Below are 20,506 nucleotides of genomic sequence, written 5' to 3'. Positions count from 1 at the left end.
TCCTAAAAGCACATATATTATACAACAGAGTACATCAGCTTGTGCAATATGCAAACAAAGGTCCTAGCTGGTCGGAAAAAGTGGTTGAATAAACGAATGACAGGATAGATGAATGAATGAATGAATGAATGAATGAATGAATGAATGAATGAACAACTGGATGGGTGGGTGTATGCATTGATAGGTGGGCAGATGAATAGATGGAAGGAAGATTGGATCATTGGTCTGAATGCTTAATAGATGGACCTTAAATATTGAGCTCATGATCTTTTTATAGGTCGTTACTACCTTTATGGGTTGGGTCTGTGTTAGGACTGTAAGCAATTCAGTCCTTAAGGGCCATTCGTAAGCTTCCCACCCCAGGAGAACAAGGACCAGGAAAACTCCCTGGACACCAGGAGTCAGGCCATACAAGGCATGGAAACTGCCTTGAAGGAACCTGATCGCACACCCGCATTCCACCCGCATGGGCCCACCAGGGCCCACCAGCTCAGCCCCCAACCCACGGACACAAGTTTCCCACAAGTGACTGCATAGAAGGATGAAACTCCAGCTCCGGGGTGCTGCCCTCATGGACCCAACGTCCCCTTGGCTCAGTGCTGCACAGCCCTTCCCTTTGGGTACCCCACCCCTCACCCCCTTCCCTTAAATAAATTCAATTTTCTTTCATCACCGACTGAGATGGCTATTCAGCCTGCCCGCGTGCGCCACCCACCACACTCACCTTTCACTCCTTAAACTCTCACATCTCTTGGCTCCTTTCAGTGTGGACCTAACAGTCTGTGTCTTAAAACTTTTGTCTCCCATATTCCAAACCACCTCAGCCTTGGGCCAAGCCTATGTTAAGTCCCAATAAAAGTAGGATTCATTCATTAATTACCAAGCAACCAAATGAAAAAAGGCCATGCGATCCTGAGCGAAATAATGAGGTTGGACTTTACAGTCCGCCCCTTTCCACTCCTTCAGCCCCTACCCATCGCCTCCTCCCCACCAAGACTCTGGGCTGGTCCAAGCCCCCAGCCTGTCTCACACTGAGACTTTAGGGGTGAGCCTATAACCCACACAGGGGGTGAGGCTAGTGTCACACAGGACCAAAGATTTCGCTTTCTGATGGTGGAAATTGGGACCCCCTTTCCTCCCCAGGGAAACGTAAAGCATGAGCCCTGTATCAGATTAGCTTGTCGCTAGGGAGCAAATCGTAGGGCTGTGGTGGCTTGTGTTTGCAGCCCTCCGTCTGCCCTGGGCCATCCTATCATGTGTGACCCACTGACTTTGAAGAGCTTTCAGAGGGAAAGGGACTCAGACATGCTCAGTGAGGCCTCAGGCTCAGGAGGTGGATCCTGCCTCCTTCAAACAAAAAACTCTCTCATGACCCGAGTAAACCAAAGATGGAGAAGCCACATGAGAAGGCAGGGACTTCCCTGTCACCTGATGCTTGTGGCTCAAGGACAAACTCCAGGTGGGGGTGCGGGTGCATGGAAGAGAGAACTGGACATTTTATGTCTGGATTCTAGGAAGAGCGAAGAGTCCTTGGGATCAGCTGCCACCAGTGGTGAGACTCTGGGTGCATTTCTTTCCTCACTGGGCCTCCGTTCCCGCATCTGTGAAATGGGACTCCGCGTCCTGCCTGCCTGGCTCACAGGGTTCTTATGAGGTCCTAGCAGCAAGATGGATGTGATGCTGTAGAGGGGAAAAGGCATGGGGCATGTCACCAGGTAGGCCCAGTGCTAATGTGTCACTGTGGCATTCGAAACTTCCAGGTCATCTGTGTTCCTCTCCGGGTCCTCATTCAAAATATGAGCTCCCTTGGGCAAGGAGGTAATGAAGTCCACAGATGAGGTCAATAGAGATGGGGTCATATCTTCTTCTTCTCCCCAGCAGTTTTGGGGGCTCCACGGAGAGACAGGACCCAGGGACTGCATGTAGAGAACTGGCCCCAGTTACGCAAAGAGTTCTCTGGGCTTGGCTGAAAGTTGCAGCTCAAGGGAAGATGTTTAATGCAAGAGGGGATAGGTCTGTACCTCCTGGAGAAGCAATTTGCTGCCCACAATGAAGGGGGTAGGAGGAAGGAGCCGGTAGGGAAGGAAAGAGGGAGGGGGGAAAGGAAGGGGGAGAGACAGGACGGGAGGAAGGGAAGGAGGGGAACCCAGACGTGCATCAAAGATTAAACAACCCGCCTGGGCCATCCAGCTGGCTGGGGAGGACTAAGTGTGGCTGTGCCTCGGTCTCCTCAGTGGCTTGCGGCAAGAGAGTCGCCAGGGCAAACAGCTGGCCCACTCAGCCCTCCCAGTGGTCCTGCCTCAGTTCTGGTAGGAGAGTCCGCTGGATATCACCACGTAGCCCTGCAAGGCAAAGAAAACCATGGTCAAGTCAGAGGCCACACAAGGCCCTGTAGGACCCCCAGCTCTCCCATCAGCCTGGCTCTGAGTTCACGCTCTGTCACTCTTGCTGTGTGTCTCTGGGCTCAGATTTCTACTCTGTCACTAACAGCACCCACCTCGAAAATGCTGCTCGGCGGGTGCTGTGAGACCACGCGGACAGAGCCCTCAGCATGGGGCCTGCACTTGAAGCGTCCGTACATGGTCAGCACCATCTCTGCTTTATGATTGGGAGTCCAGACCATTGAGTATCTTCTCCAAACCCAAGTCTCCCAGCAGAGCCAGGCACTCCCCACAGGTCCTCTACTCTCTACCATGCACCGCAGAAATGTCCTGCAGGCCTGCTGATCATTCATTCATTCATTCATTCATTCAGCAAATCTTCACTGAGCCTTTACTGTGAGCCAAGCCCTGTGTCAGGTGCTGAGGGACCCAGCAGAGAACAAGCCAGACCAAGTTCCTACCCATCTGTAGCTCTTATGTGGTCCAATATGGTAGCCATTAGCCACATGTGGGAAATTACATTTAAATTAATTAAAATTAAATAAACTGTAAAATTCAGCTCCTCAGTTGTACTGGCCACATTTCAAGTGCCAAAGAGCCACATATGCCCAGTGGCTGATAGTGGCTACTGTGTTGGACAGTGCAGAGTTCCATCCTTGCAGAAAGTTCTATCGAACAGCGCTGGTCTAGGGACCTTTGACCTAAGACCCAGCTGCCTTGCCCTAGCCAGTTTGGCTCAGTGGATAGAGCATCGGCTTGTGAACTGAAGGGTCCCAGGTTCGATTCCGGTCAGGGGCACATGCCCGGGTTGTGGGCTTGATCCCCAGTGGGGGACTTGCAGGAGGTAACCGATCCATGATTCTCTCTCATCATGGATATTTCTATCTCACTCTTCCTTCCTCTCTGAAATCAATAAAAATATATGTCTGTATAAAAAGACCCAGCCGCCTGGCTTTGTGGGTCAGCACTGACCACGCTTGCTTGGAGAAACCTTGGGGAAATGCCCACTAGTAGCCCGGCTCGCTGTGCTACTTCTTAGGGAGGTGGGTCTCACAAGTGCCTTGGGATCGTAGTTCTTAAGCAGCAAGCGTATCCTCTCTGGAAAGACATCAGTGGGTCTCACTTGGGGAGGAGGGTGGTGAATAGCATACAGATTTGGGGCTTGAGGGACCTTGGCTAAGCTTTCTGTCCTGTGCATGTCTTGTTGAGTGAATTAGGAGGATCTTAAATGTTTATGTCCCAGGTGAAGCAGAAAGAAGCTGTGGGATCTCATCCAGGCAGTTGTTTTGATTCAGTTTCACTCTGAGCCCACAATTTCTGATCAAGGAAAATGATTTTAGAAGGTTCCGAAGTACCTTCTCCCACCCAGCCTGTAGAGGTTTATGTACAAAACCAAAAGGAGCCCCTTTGTTGTCCTCCCCAGACACCAAAGGGGCTGTAACCACCCAGCGCACAGAGTCAAGGGACAACTGAAGGCCCCTGATTGTGGCCTGGTATGGTATTTGATGAGGACTAAAGGGTGGGGGAAACCCTCCCACCAGCGTCTCTTGACATCCTGAATTTTCCATCTCATTGCAGCTAAGGATTCTTAGGGTGGTCGTGGCAGAAGCAGGGGGCACCCCCAGGCCTGGCTGACCTTGGGATCCCACTGTTTGCTTTAGCGGGGAGAGAGGGCAAGAGGTGATCCCCATGTCTCGAAGCCCAGCCTCCCCCCAAAGGCTGAGGAGGCCCCTCTGGTCACACCCACAGCCTCTCACCTTGTGGACAAAGACCTCAGGAGTGACGTAGTGGAGGTTGACCACGTTGGGAAGGGCAACCCCCATGCCCAAGAGAGCTACAGGCAGGAAAAGAGAAACCAAGTTCAGCCGAAGGCAGTGACAGAGCACTACCTGGAACCAGGTCTGCGCTGAAGTCCTCGTGTTTATACCCACTTTACAGAAGGGAAAATGGAGTCTTAGAAAGGGAAAGGAATTGAGCTAAGATCACACAGCTGCTAAACAGCTGTGCCAAGATGTGCACATAAGCAGCTGGACTCCAGAGGCCACCCTCTTACCCTCTGAGCCTGGGAGGCGGAAAGGGGCCGGATGGAGCCTGGAGTGGGTGTGGACAGGAGGGGTCTAAAGAGACCACAGGGAGGGGAGGGCAGGGCTCACCATTGAGGTGGTCCAGCAGGGGCTTCTCAAACACGTTGCCCACGAGTGCGTGTATTTGATCCGTCTGCAGCCACGGAGCCAGGGAAGTGGGGGACCGTAGGTCCACCCCAGCAAGGGTCCGGGAGAGATGGACAGACAGGCCACACATGAACACACAGATGAACACACAGATGGCAGAGGCACGGGGGGAGGGAGGAGGGCAGGGCACCCTTGTCCTGGCTTCAAGCAGAGCCCAGCTACCCCCAGGGTTAGGTCCGCCTTCTGAGCACTAACTAGCACCCAGGAACCGCTACCCTGAGAGGTGGCTGAGAGACCAGCGCTTGACTGATGGACACTCGCTCCTGGTGTGACCAACAGGTGACTGGCTGCCCTGTTGGTGCTGACTGACAGATGGACCAACCAATAGAAAGACTGATGGAGCATATAGACTTGCAGGCCAACGGACAAAGGGATGCATGGTGGCTGCTGGCCCAGCCATGTCACGTGACTGACGGAGCAGCCAACGCCATCTGATGCTGGCCTGTCCCGTTTACCCATGGCTTCAGTGATTCTTGGGCTGACAGGTCATTGACCACCAGGCGGAGTGACAGGCAGGCCAACTGACTGACCGCACTGAAGAACCAAGGCTGACTGACCGGCTGACCAGCTGACAGACATCATGGGAAAGACTGTCGGTGGGTGGACTTCTGACTGCCCACTGCGGCCAAGCACCCCAGGAGGAAGCCTGCTTGTGGTGGCACACCCAGGTGCATGCGTGCACAAGCACACGTACACATGTACCCCTTTCCCAGGCTCATGGCCTGCCCCCTCTGGAGACCCCGGCCCCATACTTACGTCAATGAAGCCCACATTGGAGGAGGCTACCGTGAGCTTGACGTCCCTGAAAGGGAAGCAGGAGGGTTAAGGAAGGGGCCTAGGGCCCACCATCCCGGTGCCATGACTGCCACATCCAAGGCTCCGTGATGGGTAGTTGTGAGCCCACTGCACGGAGGAACACACTGAGGTTGCTGGGCCCAGGAGGCCTCACTTACCCCAACACAGATGTGGTCCCCTGAAGCTTCACCTTGGACACGGAGAGCTGGAGGCTAAGGTTTACTGCCTGGGTGAGTGGGGAGAGCGGGGTCAAAGGGCACAGGGCCAAGTGAGACCTTTCAGCTGGCCACCAGTGACCCCACCTCCCACCCTTGCCCCCACTCATTCAGGTGTTTGTGAGGCACAGTCCAGTGGTGAACAACAACCAAAGCGACCAGATGGAATCCCTTCAGGGAGCAGCGGGTGCCATGAAGGCAGCGTGGTGGCGTGCAGAGGGCTGATAGGGACCATCTTTCTCAGGGTGGTCCCGGAAGGCCACCTAGATAGAGGAAGGCTAAGCATTTAGGCTGAAACCTGAAAGAAGAGAAGCCAGCCAGAGCAAGAGCCAGGGGAAGAGTATCCTCGCCACAGGGTATGGCCTGTGCCAAGGTCCTGAGGCAGAAATATTCTGGAACATTGAAGGAATAACAAGGAGACCAGTGTGGATAGAGCAGAGCAAATGAGGAGACTGACAACCAACGCCCTCCCGGCCAGCCCCACCCAGCCCAGCTCACTCACCACATCGAGGGAGAAAAGGGAGTGGAAAGCCGAGTTGGAGGCCGAGGCCAGGACCTCCACTAAGGGCTGCAGCCGCAGGGTAGCGTTGTTGGTATGGAGTGTGGCCACAGGGGTGCCGCCCAGCCGCACCTTGAGCACCACGGGCATGGGCTCAGGGAACTGACGGGCCACCTGGGGAACCAGAGGGGAGAGAGGGAGGAGGCCACCTGGCGGCAAAGGCTGGCTGTGCTCTCCACTCATCATTCCTCTGCTGCTGGTCAAGCCATCATTTGTACATTAGTGGTTCACAGAGGGGGGCCATCCGAGGCCCCTGCCCTCAGGGATGCGGGTATGATGGGATAATAAGCATAAAGAGAGGCATAGCCTGTGCAATCTGTGCCAGGAGGGAGGGAAGCTCGGAAGCCATGGAAGCTCAAGGAGCCTCCAGGGCAAGACGAGGGGTGTGGTCCTCCTCCAGGAGGTAATTCCCTAGCTTGGTTTTAAAGATGGATAAGGAAATGGAAGCAGAAAGAAGATTACAAGCAGAGACCGTGCTTGGGCATTTCTCCACAGAGGAGAAAACAGCATGGTGTCTGAGCAGGAGGGGCCATGCCTGAGATGGAAGGGGTGCCGTTGAACCCCACTTGGGATAGATATGAGCCAGTAGAGATCCCACAGCCTAGAGAGTCCCCCATCCCAATCCTGAGTCTTGACCCCAAAATGATCAGAAATGTTACCAACCTCGGGGATGATCTGGCCCAGCACAGAGGTGTTCAGCAGGTTGTCATCCGACTTCTGAAATCAGTCCCCCATGCGTGACAGCTTTTAGGGTGGCAGCTCCCAAGCTAGGCCATGTCTTTCCTCCCCTCAACCCACATTTAAACCTTCTACCAGCCTCCCTCTGGCCCCAAAGCTCCAGCCACCTCACCCACCCATGCTTTGGCCTCTGTGGGGTCTTCCCAGGCTGGTCCACAGGGGCACCCCTACCCCACAGGCCCCCGACTGCAGGTTGACCCTCACCAGCTGTCCTGTGATGTCCATGTTGAGGGAACCAGCCTTCTGCAGCAGCAGGAGGGCAGAGTCAAACAGGTCCTGGGAGAGGCCCACGGTTGCCATGGCACCATTGGTGCCCACATGCTCTGGCAGCATAAAGGGGGTGGCATCCACGGGCAGGACGATGGGCTTGCCCAGAAGGAAGAGAACCGCCTATGGGGGTGGGGAGGGAAGGAACAGCAGCGGGGCATCAGCAGGGAGATGAGATGGCTCCATCACAGAACCTGGGCTCTGAGATGCCACCCATCCCAGGGCGCCATGGGTCCTGCTGCACACCTGGAATGCCATTCCAGGCCTTCTCTCCTCAACCCCCCTGCTCTCTTAGGAATCTTCCAGAACACCAAGGACTCCAGAGGCAACAAGCCTCTGGCTCTGGGATGACAAGGAGGCACTTACGTTGATATCCAAGGAAATGTAGTCCTCAGTGATGTTGGGCTTACTGACCATGAAGTAGCGGATCTGGGACTCAGGACCCACAGGCTTCAGGCCTGAATGAAACCAGAATGAAGAAGAACAGATGGCACACTTAGCCTTATCGATCCGGAAAACTCAGTCACCTGGCTCCCTTGTTTAGCCGGACCCAGGCCAAGGGACAAACGCGGTGGGAAAAGGCCCCTGAGCAAGCAAACTGAAGTTGCCAAGTGCGCACACCCACGATTCGGCCGCTCGCGGCCTGTTGATCCTTAGTGTAGACACAACTCTAACAGTTTTAGTTTCTGCTTCCCAATCAATGGAAGACTAAAGACCCCAAATCAGAAGGAAAGAGACAGGTCGCACGAGGTACAAACACCCCCGCCAACGGCAAGAAGGAGCCACGGAAAAGAGAGTTCACATTTACCAAGGTCCAGGCATCTGACTTACACTCTCTCATTCTGTCCTCACCACAGTCCTGTCAGGTTAGGAGCCCATTTCTCTCTCTCTCTCTCTCTCTCTCTCTCTCTCTCTCTCTCTCTCTCTCTCTTTCTCTCACACACACACACACACACACACACACACACACACGTGTGTACGCGCACAAAGTTTGGTGAGTTCAGTTGTTTCCAGGATTGTATACCAGGTCCATCCAACTCCGAAGCTACACTCTCTCCCCCTACTCACACTGCCTCCTACAGGCACTCAAAAGGCACAGTACCGGCCCCAGGGTTGTGTTAGATGCAAACCCCTGTCTCAAAGGCAACGCAAACCAATTGTCAAGTGCAGCTGCCAATAATCACCAGCTCTGGATCTCACGGTCAATGACAGCAGCATGGGAGAAACACCAGAATCCCAGGCAAAGCCATGGGATAGGAGAAAGTGTGCCTCAGATAGGAGCAGCTTCCAAAGAGGCTGGGGCGGGGGGCGAGGGCCAGGGGGGCGAGGGGTGGACAGAGGAAGTCCTGGCTTGTGCGCAGGGCTCACCGAGAACCTGTCAACAAGGATGCACTCTCTGATCTGTGTGGCGACGGGCAGGCAGGTCACTGCCAGGTAGTTCTTAAATGCTGATAAACATTTAAACTGCTACAAAGAAAACGAGGCTGACCTACTCTCATAGCTTTTAGTTTCAGATTGTAAGATGAGGTCCTGACGGAGCCTTGCTTCAGGCGAACTGTGGCCACCTTTCAAAGCGGACTGTGCTTTGTGGCTACCAGCCCCTGGGACTCCGTCTGAGGGAGTGGGAGGTGTGGGGTGGTGGGGAAGAGACCAGTGACTGGTGGGAGTTGGTAGGTACACGGGAGGATGTTAGAGGTGTGCTACTCCGTGTCAGGAGCTCCCCAAGGGCAGTGCCTGCTCATTAACAGGCCTCCCCTGTCTCCCTGCTCCCCTCCCCAACCAGTGCTCCTGGAACCACCCCCAGTGAGCCACTTACACTAAAAGCCTCATCTCAGGATCTGTTCCTGGGCGGTGAGCCTAAGACAGGGTCTCCGCTAGTAACTCCTAGTGCTCCCTGGTAATGAGGACCCCTGGGAAAACCAGAGGTGGGACAAGCCCCGCGGGAAGGGGGCAGAGGGAGCTGTGACTCTGGACGGTGGTGGCCCCTGAGGGGGAACAGGAGAGGGGCACTTGGGAGAAGAGCTGGAGTTCTGTTGAGCACCTGCTGAGCTGGAGGAGCCTGTGGGACCCCCAGGAGAAACGGAATATAAGGACCTGAGCCCTGAAAGGGGGAGAGGTAGAGAGTCCAGCAAGGAAGGTGGGAGATGTGGGAGCACAACCAGGGGAGCAGGGGTCTCTGACTCTCCAGACTGGGGAGGAGGCCATTGCAAATTGCATGTACTCCCCTACACACACACGCACACACACACACACACACACACACACGCATACATGCACTAAACATTCAAAGACATTCTAGAATTTTTGAGACTCCCAGATTCCATCAATAATTGTTCAGTCAGCCTGGCCAGCGTGGCTCAGTGGTTGAGCATCAACCTATGAACCAGGAGGTCACAATTCAATTCCCGGTCAGGGCACGTGCCCAGGTGTGGTCTCGATCCCCTGTGAAGAGCGTGCAGGAGGCAGCCGACCAATGATTCTCTCGCATTATTAATGTTTCTATCTCTTTCTCTCTCCCTTCCTCTATGAAATCAATAAAAATATATTTTAAATAATAATAATAATAATAAGTACTGTTCAGTCATCCTACAACTGACCTCCCAGCAGTCTACCCTGATCCAGAGGGGGGATCTTGATGGGTGTTAAGGGCCTCAGAGGGTCTCAGGTGTCCCCCTCCGTCTCCCCCTGGACTCCCAGGTCTTACCAATTAAAGTTCCCAGGTGGACATTGAGGCCCTGCACGAGGTTGGAGACGCTCAGACACAGCTGCGACAAGACAGAGGAGCCTGGGTTAGGGCGGCACTCGGGGCTGGAGGAGGCAAGTGGGGAGGATCTAGGGTCCCAGTCTGGAAGCCTCTCCAAACTGGACCCCAAGGCTTGGAATCCCTTCCTTCCTCCACCACCAGCGGGCATCTTCGGGCACCTCATGTGAGCACCGGGGAGTCAGAGGGGAAGCTGGGGCCCCTGGGCACCGAGGAAAGAACAGGACTGTAGAGGACAGCAGAGGTGGCCAGAGCAGGGCCTGGGCAATTGAGGCAGGGGGCCTGCTGCATAGAGGACCAACTGGTGGAAGGATGTGGTCTCCTGGGCAGAGTGGGCAGCCAGAGAAGCGTATTAAGCTGGGGTCACTGTGATAGAAGGTGGGGCAGAGGAGAGGCTGCAAGGCCGGGGTGGTCACTGTCTGGTCCCGGCTAGAGCTGGTGGGGCTGGCCAGGCCTGGCCAGGGGGCAGAGGGGAGGCCGCAAGGCCGGGGTGGTCACTGTCTGGTCCAGGCTAGAGCTGGTGGGGCTGGCCAGGCCTGGCCAGGAGGCAGAGGGGAGGCCGCAAGGCCGGGGTGGTCACTGTCTGGTCCAGGCTAGAGCTGGTGGGGCTGGCCAGGCCTGGCCAGGGGGCAGAGGGGAGGCCGCAAGGCCGGGGTGGTCACTGTCTGGTCCAGGCTAGAGCTGGTGGGGCTGGCCAGGCCTGGCCAGGAGGCAGAGGAGAGGCTGCAAGGCCGGGGTGGTCACTGCCTGGTCCAGGCTAGAGCTGGTGGGGCTGGCCAGGCCTGGCCAGGGGGCAGAGGAGAGGCCGCAAGGCCGGGGTGGTCACTGTCTGGTCCAGGCTAGAGCTGGTGGGGCTGGCCAGGCCTGGCCAGGAGGCAGAGGGGAGGGCCAGGTCAGGCTGTGCCTCCTTCAGCCCCGAACCTCAGTTTTCCCATCTGCAAGATGGGGGGATGGCACCAGAGGGTTATTTTGGTCTCTGCTCCTGCCTCTTAAAGGAGGTGGGGACGCGGTAGGAAGGGGCAGAGATGGAGAACCGGCTCCTGTCAGCAGTGGGCCCAAGTCAGCCACAGGCAGCTCATGACAAGAGCTAAAACAGTCACAGTGGCAGCATCACTCACATCGCCCAGACTGTCCCGGCTTCTCCATGGAAGTTAATGCACTTAACCCCACAGCCAGCCCACCTCTGCATTGGAGATGTGGAATCGGGGGCAGAGGGAGGTTAGGCAACTTGTCCAAGGATCGCAGCTGAGGGGAAGGGGAATTCGAACCTAGGCCACATCTGGCTCCAGGGTCCATGCCCTTGTCCGTTCTCATTTTCACGGCCACATGGCCCTCAGAGCACCATCCCCATCCCACCCTCTCGCATGAGATTGGGGCTGGCCCAAGAGAATGAGGCTCCTTCCCTGCCACCCCCAAACCACCCTTGTTTGGGCTTCCCCATCACTGCCCTGGACGCCTCTTTCCTGCTCTCATGGGGAAAGTCGAGGAGCCCCCTCAGGGCCTTCGAAAAGAAAAAAAAGCAGCAACCACCACAATCCTCTCTGTGCCTGCATCCCCCTGTGCCTGCATCCCCCTGTGCCTGCATCCCCCCAGTGCCTGCTTCCCCCTGTGCCTGCATCCCCCTGTGCCTGCATCCCCCTGTGCCTGCATCCCCCTGTGCCTGCATCCCCCCTGTGCCTGCATCCCCCTGTGCCTGCATCCTCCCTGTGCCTGCATCCCCCCTGTGCCTGCATCCCCCTGTGCCTGCATCCCCCCGTGCCTGCATCCCTCCTGTGCCTGCATCCCCCTGTGCCTGCATCCCCCTGTGCCTGCATCCCCCTGTGCCTGCATCCCCCTGTGCCTGCATCCCCCCTGTGCCTGCATCCCCCTGTGCCTGCATCCTCCCTGTGCCTGCATCCCCCCTGTGCCTGCATCCCCCTGTGCCTGCATCCCCCCGTGCCTGCATCCCTCCTGTGCCTGCATCCCCCTGTGCCTGCATCACCCCTGTGCCTGCATCCCCCTGTGCCTGCATCCCCCTGTGCCTGCATCCCCCCTGTGCCTGCATCCCCCTGTGCCTGCATCCCCCCTGTGCCTGCTTCCCCCTGTGCCTGCATCCCCCTGTGCCTGCTTCCCCCTGTGCCTGCATCCCCCTGTGCCTGCATCCCCCTGTGCCTGCCTCCCCCTGTGCCTGCATCCCCCCTGTGCCTGCATCCCCCTGTGCCTGCATCCCCCCCTGTGCCTGCATCCCCCTGTGCCTGCATCCCCCTGTGCCTGCATCCCCCCTGTGCCTGCATCCCCCTGTGCCTGCATCCCCCTGTGCCTGCATCCCCCCTGTGCCTGCATCCCCCTGTGCCTGCATCCCCCCTGTGCCTGCATCCCCCTGTGCCTGCATCCCCCTGTGCCTGCATCCCCCCTGTGCCTGCATCCCCCTGTGCCTGCATCCCCCTGTGCCTGCATCCCCCTGTGCCTGCATCCCCCTGTGCCTGCAATGCCCCTGCATTCACGCCTGCTGAGGACAGCGATGCTTTTCTTCCCCAGAGACCTGCCAGGAGTGTTTACCTTGTTGTACAGGACGGCTCTGATGTGTTTCTGCACCTGGACCAGCAGCGCAGGGGGTGCACTAAGGAAGAGACACGGACAGGGCCCTGAGCTCTGGCCGGTGCGTTTGGGGCTGTCTCTTTTGGCAAAGCCACAGTCTGGGAGCGGCGTCCCTCCCTCGGTCAGGGGCCAGTGATCCCCGTTCCACACCTGCCATGGGCTGGACACAGTGCTGGCACAGTTGCCCCCATAGATGAGGGAACTGAGCCTCAAAGAAGAGGTCGTTGGTCTCAAGGTTTGGAAGTGGCTCAAGGTTTGAGACGTGAAAATGAGGCTACGCTTCGGGGAGACAGGGCGTTGGGAAAGCTGGGCCCCCCATGTCCGTGGCCACCTGGCTCCGTGGCCACTGGAGCCCCTTCCTGCTTGGGCTCCAGTTCTCTGCGGAAGGTTCAGGAAGTCCCTCCCTGGCTCTTGGCCCTGTCCCCCGTGAACAATGAGCGGTGGGTCTAAGTCCGTGGTCGGCAAACTGCGGCTCGCGTGCCACATGCGGCTCTTTGGCCCCTTGAGGGTGGCTCTTCCTAAGCCTTAGGAGTACCCTAATTAAGTTAATAACAATGTACCTACCTATATAGTTTAAGTTTAAAAAATTTGCCTCTCAAAATAAATTTCAATCATTGTACTGTTGATATTTGGCTCTGTTGACTAATGAGTTTGCCGACCACTGGTCTAAGTTGACGCATCTCCACAGGGATTCCTAGGAAACCTGCTAAAATGTTGCTCCGAGCTGCCGCCCAAACTCACTCAAGTGCCCCTGGGGGAGGTGGGAGAATGGCATCTGCGCTTTTGATGCCATCAACCTCGGGGATTCCATTCTGTGAACAGCCACCACGCACGAGGACTGCGAAGGGATGTGAGTCCCACGTGATGCCCATGGGACACAAGCATGAATGAATTTATAGCCAACTCTTCTCTGGGAAAAAGTCCCGTCTGAAGTGCTCACCGGCCTCAGTGAGCCCTGCCCACGTGTGGGAAGGTGGTGACGCAATGCAGCGGATTCACAAGCAGTAGGTTAGTCAGCCTGTGGGGGGTTGAACTCCACCATTTGCCAGCTGTGTGATCTGAGGCAAGTCACTTAACTGCTCTGCGCCTCAGTTTGTCATTCTGTAAAATGAGGGCAGTGCTGGCACGCTCCTGGTGGGATTACTGTGAGACAGAAAGGGCCGGGACCGGACCCGGCACACAGCAGGCGCTCTGGCGGCGGGAGCTGCTGCTAGCTTTCGATGAGGACATGAGCGGGCCACCTGACACAGGGAGAGCTTGGCAGGAGCCCGCTCCCCTGAGCCTCAGGCTCCCCATCTCTGCAGGGAGGGGCAGCCCTCTGAAATCCCTAAAAGAGGCATCAGCCCCGAATCCTTTCAAATATAGTATGTGTGTGTGCATTGTCACACGGTGCAGGGCTGGGAGGCGGAGGGGACACGGCAGGGGCTGCATACTCACTGTGTGGCCTTGGGCAAGTCCTTCCCCCTCTCTGAGGCTCAGCGTGCTCAGCCATGAAACGGGTGTGATACTGGAGATCTAGGCCCATTGTGGCGATTGGCTGAAGGCGTGAGCAGGAAGCTCAAGAATGGCCGCAGCCCAGGCACCCACCTGTGACTGCCGTCTAAGGCGATGGCTTTGTTGAAGAGTGAGAAGCAGGAGGAGACGCTGACCACGGGGGTCCCGATGGAGCCCTGGTCCACACGGGCATCCGCCAGCAGCACCGCGGGCAGGATCAGCTCCAGGGGCTCTGGGACGCTACGGAGATGCCATTCTTGAGCCCCAGCAGCACCGCCCAGCAGAGCCCACGCTGACCAATGCGAGATCCTGTAAACCCACAGCCCTGCCCCCCACTCAGCACAAAATGACCCCTGAGTGCCCCAAACTCCACTCAGGGTCACCGACGTTACTCAGGTCACACTGGTATGAACTCTGGCTCCCCATACCCTCTCACCACAAGACCCTGGGCCAGTCATTCCCCACACTGAGCCTCAGCTTCCTCTTCTGCAAAGTGGGCATAAGATTGGGGCACCGATCTCTCAGGGTTTTCCATGAGGTAGTCATATGAAAACACCCTGCCTGCAGCCTGGCCCTCAGTAAGCCTAGTAAAAGGGTAGTGTCAGGACAGAGGAGTTAAAATAAGAGATCTCTCTGAAGGCCCAGCTCCTAGTTTGAAACTTACTAGTAAACTTACTAGTAAATTATTTCTGATGCACAGAAATGATTCTCATAGTTGAGTTTATTGAGCACCTATTATGTGCCTTGCACTGTGAAAGGGGGGCGTAGTTTTCATTACAGCAATGAATCCCTTCGCTTCAACCCTCATAGTCCTGCCGCAAAGATTCATCCCATTTTACAGAGGAGAAAAGTGAGGGCTGGAAAAGTGAAATGACTCTGATTATCCCTGAAAATCCTCCTTCCCTGCCCCCCCCCCAACAAGGAGACTCACTCACCGAAAGACCTTGATAGTAAAATTGGCTGCTGCGAACAAGCGTACCCCAACACCATCAACGAATTTCAGCTGAAGGCGGAGCACCTGGACATTCAGAATCTGGACCCTGCAGGGTAGGAGTGGAGGTAACAAGGCAGCTCCCATGAAACCATGGAATCGACTCTGGGGTGGGTACTCTGAGCCAGACCCATAGCCACACTGTCAACGTTATAAAGAACGCCTTCGGAAACACGGGATGAGGAATAGGCAGTGAGTTCTTGTCTTAGGGGCATGCGAGCCACGCATGGGCAACTGGGTTGTAAGAAAAAGACGCAGAGAGCACCCTAGCACTGGACGGGAATGGGGTGAGATGATTTCTCAGGTCTCGGAGGGATTTCAGTGTCTGACTGAGGTCTGGAAAGCTGGGAAGGTGGGGAAAGAAAGACTTCAAGGTCCACAGAAGACAGAAACACTCCCTATACCATTCTAGCCAACAACTTGGGCTTGGAGCCCTCCCACAATGGGAAACTCACTCCCTTCAAAGCTGTCTGTTCTGATTGCTAAGCACTTTTCAAGTAGCCTATAATTTCTCCTTTTTTTTCTCTAAATGAAAGTCGTTTTTTCCCTGCATAGCAGTGAGGGGCAGGTGATTCAGACACTACAAATGGTATAAATTTTAAAAGTCACATCAAAACTCCACCCTCAAAACCCTCACTCTTAGCACTTGGGTAACATGCCTCCATCCTTAGGCCACAGGCTGACCTAGAGCCTGCTTCTTTTCACTTGACAACCGCCTGGGATGTGTTCCCACATCTACAAACAACAACCCTCAGCATTATATCTAAACTAGAGGCCCGGTGCACGGATTAGAGCAAGAGTAGGCCTTGCAGCCGTGGCTGCCTCGGTCCTCCCTCACAGCTGCGGGTGGCGGCCTGGATCCCTCCCTTGCAGCCGCTGCAGCCATGGCTTCGTCCCGGCTAATTAGCATGTTACACTTTTATTATTATAGATAGCAGTGCGCTGTCTGTGGTGTGGCCAGAATGCACATCATTTAGGAATCTTGATTTGGGGTATTGATGTCGTGCCCAGTTCTCCACCATTACCAACCAGCCGCGGGGCCTCAAACTGGGGGTCTTTCCAGCTGCTCTTTTACCCACCCAGTGTTTTAAAGTCTTACAATGTTTAATTAGTTGCCATCATTCAAAAATTGATAGGTTTTATAACTTCTCTCGGGAATCCAAAGATCTGGCAAGAGTGAGTCTGTGCACCCACGTGGATGGGGTCGACCGGCCCAGCCCCTCCCTGTCGCTGTCATTGAGTCTCAATGCACTACAAAGGGGTGTGGAGGTAAAGTAGACTCAGGCTTGTGCCCTAAATTCCATGTCTAGCTTTTGGAGGAAGGAACCAAGGGTCCTGCCAGCCCTGGGGACCCAGTCTTGGCCCCTAGGGGCAGACATCTACCAATTCAGAGGCACGAGTCCCCTGTGTCCATCTTGGGCCCATCTCCTAAGTCCTCCTGTGACCGCTCACCTCGTGGGTGGGAGTGTCTAGCCTGGTGAGGGAAGCACTCCCTATGGACTGGGGGGCTGGAGCAATCGTCCCAGTGGTGAGAGGACGGGAGCACTCACCTGGTGGGCCGGAGCACCTCTCCACTCCGGTCCAGGAAATGCGGGACAGTGACCTGCATGGCCCGCTGGAGAGGGGCTTTTCCTGATTCAGACACTGTGGGGCCAGAGCAGGGCGAGGTTAGGCCGCTCTCCGGAGCCCCCGGGGAGACCACACCACCCACCATCTGCCCCGGGGCCTGAGCGGAGAGGCCTCAGAGACTGGAAGGGGAGGGCTTGTCACGGGGCAGATGGAGGCCAGCTGACTCCCCATGGGCCTCCTCGGGTCACTGCTCACACCAGGCCCGAAAGGCATGCCTTTCCCCTCTCTCTGTCTCTCCAAATCCCACTTGTTCAACGCCGCTCCCCAGAAACAATAACATCCTTGGCCCTTTTCCAAGACTCTGATGGGGTCCCACCTCCTCTGGAGCCCCAACAAAGGGGCCTCCCAATCAAACAGGGGCGGGGAGGTCTGGGGGCTGGGGGCTGGGGGCTGAGAACTCTGGAGTCCCACCAGTTCTGGGTGCAAGTCTCAGCTCCGCTCCTGTCTGTGTGGCTGCTCTGTGCCTCCGTTTCCTTGCCTGTAAGTTTGCAGTGATGATAATGGCACCCGTCACTTAGGGTCCTTGTGACGGCTCAGCACACAATTCATGTTAGCTCTCCCCGTTGCTGTGCATGTTTTGGGATAACAGTGGCTGCCATTCTATAATCCTCCTTTGTGCCAGGCTGTTCCTCACAGCTCTATGCCGTAGGTACCGTATTATGCCCAGTTTACCAAGAGCTGAGGACACCTGGCGAGGAGAAGTCAGACCGGGGCCAAAACACCTGGCGCCCCAGGCCCTGGGTTTCCTCACACACCTGTACTGCTGGCCAAGGGAGGTGCTGACTAAATGCGAGTGGAATTAAAAGACGGGGGTGGTGCTGAGCGAGAGCACCATCAAATGAAGGGTTGAGAGGCCCCGACTCCGCTCAGACTCACTGTGGGACCTGGGGGAGTCCCGGGACCTCTCTGGCCTTGGTTTCCCCAGACCCAAGCACAAAGGCAGTGGTCTCTAGGGCCCCAGTGCCCTGCTCTCCAGCCTGGCCCTCTGTGGCTGAGCTGAGGCTCACACCAGGCCTCTGGACTGCCTCTACAATGCATTCTTGCCCTCTGGGGCTTTCGGAAGGAGATGGAGGACACTGTTAAGAAGCCACCCAGCCTGGCGTGGAAAGAGGTGCGTAGGGCATGGGCCTCCTGCCAGATTTCCGCCCAGAACAAACACAGGCAGGTGCACCTGGAGGCTCTCCAGACAAAGGAGGCTCACATGGGCGAGGTGGGGAGAAGGTGCCGGCGGAGGGCACTGGCCTCGTGTCCCTGCCCGAAGGCATCCGTGCCTGGGACCGCGTGCCAGTCACACCGTAACACGGATCACTGACCCCTTTCGTCACCTGTCTATCTGCCCAGATACAAGGTGCTGAAAGGCTGTGTAAGCGTCAGGGGACCCCGCTGCCTCCCTGAGCCACTGCCTCGCTGCTTCGTGGCCTGGGCCACTGACCGTCCTTTCTACTCTCTGTCCCGAGTCCCTCACGCTGTAATCTGGCCTCAGGAGAAACAGCTTCTGATTTCTCACCCCTAACCCAGCTTCAAGACCTCGAAAGCCTCCCGGGGCAGCTGGGAGACAGCTTTTGTCCCTCCCTGGGCCTAGGTTTCCTCATTGTGCCTTCCCCAGGGGATGGGGTGGGGTCATAGGACAGAGGCCTGGGTTGGGCCGGGCGAGGGGCTAGTTCTTCTCACTGTGAGCCCAGCAGGGATCTAACTCCAGAACGCGCCCCCAGTGCCGTGCTAGACATGCCTTCCCCGGCACGCATGTACACACGGACACCCCCATGCACACATGGCCACACACACCTCCATGCACCATGGCATTTGCACACACACCCATGGTTAGGCACCCACCCAACACTCGAGTACACATGAGGATACATCTCCATGAATTTTCAAACTTACACACAGACACACACAAGCAAAAGTTGCCAAACTGACCCATGCCTACCCCACTTCGGCCCGCGAGCACAATCACGCGGGCACACTGGCATATGGGGCACGACATACGCCCCACTCATGCATTCACGTAATATTTGTTGAGAAGCACTGGGTCAGAAACGGTTTGGGACCCAGGGGCACAGTGACAGGTAAGATCCGGGTCCTCGGGGGCCTTTGAGTTCATAGGAACATGCACACACTTAGAGTTGTACATACATGCTGACATGGACTCACTCGCACATGCTCGTGACAGACACGCGTGGGACAGCACGGCGGCGCCTCTCTTACCGTAGCTCAGCATCGCCTTGTTGAGTCTGACCACGGTGCTCGGCATGGAGGCGCCGACCACGGGCAGCAGCAGCGCCAGCAGCAGGCCCAGCCTGCATGTCCGAGCCATGGCAGTCCGTGTCCTGGTCGCTGCCCCCCAGAAATCTGTGGGCTGGGGTGGGGACAAGCATCAGGGAGCTTGTCCAGATCCCACTCCCAGCCAGAGGTCAAAAGCCCTGAATGGCGATCCCAGCCCCACCCCAGGCTGCACACACAGGTTTGCATCTCGGCGTTGGAAGAATCACCTTCCCCAGCCTGCTTTGTCAGCAGCCACGAGGGATCTGGGTTGGAAATGGCCCCTAGGCCCAGAGAAGACATGGCCTTGCCTACAGCCACACAGAAAATGGGGACCCAAGCCATGCCGAGGAGGATGGTGAGACTCACAGATGGGGAGACTGAAGCCCAGGCCACCACCCTGGGGCCCAGGGCTGTGTCACCTGATGCCGGGAGTCAGCCCTGTGTGACAGCCCATTCTGGGGTCCAGCTGTCCAAACCCAGCCAGGGGAGGGCCTGGGGTGGCTCCTGTTCCTATCTTGTTCTGTGTCAAGTAAGGAATGTCCAGAAAGTGGGCCTCTTCACCACCCCTTTGCCCCTCCCAACCCGAGCCCAGCCAAGTGGCAGATCTGTGTCCAATTCAGGGAGAGGAAGCTAGGCGGGAATGAGGGGCCACTGCTCAGCTGAGCTGAATCCCAGTGGGGAGCACTTCCCCAGAGTCCCACAGCAAGAGCAGGAATGGGCCCTTCTGCAGAAGGCGGCTGAAAGTAGTGTCCCCACCAAACAGATGGAGAAGTTGAGGTTCCTCCTTAGAGAGTGCCAGCCCCTCCTGAGTCCTACCTCAGGCAGTTCCTGGGACAGGTGGACTGCCAGCCCCAGACAAGCCCTCAACTGCCCCAGGCAGGTATGGGAGCTGCTTTATAGGCTCCCTGGTATGCAGGGCCTCCTGGGAAGGGATGTGGGGAGGGACAGGTTTGCTTGTGGTTGCAAGTGTTTTCCCTGCAAACATGGCCTGTGCCAAAGTGTCTTATCCCACATGAGCAGTGGGGCTGCCACGTCGCTGCCCCGGATGCCAACCACTGCAAGACCCTGGGTTGGGCAGCTGTGGGGCCCTGAATGGCACGAGATCTCTGGAAGGAGGTCTGCTCCCGGTTGGGTCCTCTCATCACTCCAGCCAGGCCTGGCCAGGCCCAGGAAGGAGAGAATGCTCAAGGTCAGGGGATGGCTGCAGTCACCTCTCAGGCCCGTGCCTCCAAACTGGCCCAGAAACATGACCCTTTTAGGGGGGAGCAGGAGGCTACCTGAGCCCTGATCCTCAACAGGCACTGAGCCCTAACTCAGAAGACAACAGACGAGAGGGTGTGAATGATCCAGTCCCCACTACTTAACATCCCAAACTCTCTCCAAATGCAATTATTGGTCATAATTACTAGTATCAGAGGAAAGAGTGTTTGTGTGTGAGTGTAAACATGGAAAGGGCGTGTTGACACACTGGTTTATGGTGTTACATGCCTGTTTACATGACCCTACATGGGTGCAGGTGTGGAAAGTTATGTGTACAGTATGTATATGTGGGCTTTGTATACTGAGTATGTCTGTGTGTACATGGTATTAGTGCATGTGTGTA

At 56.5% G+C, this 20,506-nt stretch overlaps 1 protein-coding gene across 1 annotated transcript; it reads right to left on the bottom strand.

Moving 5' to 3' along the window:
* Nucleotides 1-2,300: 2,300 nt before the first annotated feature.
* Nucleotides 2,301-18,955, bottom strand: BPIFB2 (BPI fold containing family B member 2; the record flags this gene model as incomplete). Its single annotated transcript, XM_081097513.1, has 15 exons — nucleotides 2,301-2,342; nucleotides 4,139-4,215; nucleotides 4,535-4,598; nucleotides 5,369-5,414; nucleotides 5,566-5,633; nucleotides 6,125-6,295; nucleotides 6,845-6,898; nucleotides 7,124-7,309; nucleotides 7,553-7,644; nucleotides 9,891-9,951; nucleotides 12,486-12,546; nucleotides 14,112-14,258; nucleotides 14,954-15,058; nucleotides 16,560-16,653; nucleotides 18,847-18,955. 15 exons carry the CDS (start codon nucleotides 18,953-18,955, stop codon nucleotides 2,301-2,303), a joined length of 1,377 nt encoding a protein of 458 aa, XP_080953639.1.
* Nucleotides 18,956-20,506: the final 1,551 nt, after the last annotated feature.

The sequence above is a fragment of the Myotis nattereri genome (assembly GCF_964212035.1).
Source record: "Myotis nattereri genome assembly, chromosome: 8".
NCBI lineage: Eukaryota > Metazoa > Chordata > Mammalia > Chiroptera > Vespertilionidae > Myotis > Myotis nattereri.
The sequence above is the reverse complement of the archived record's forward strand: the minus strand, read 5'-3'. Positions and strand labels throughout refer to the sequence as shown.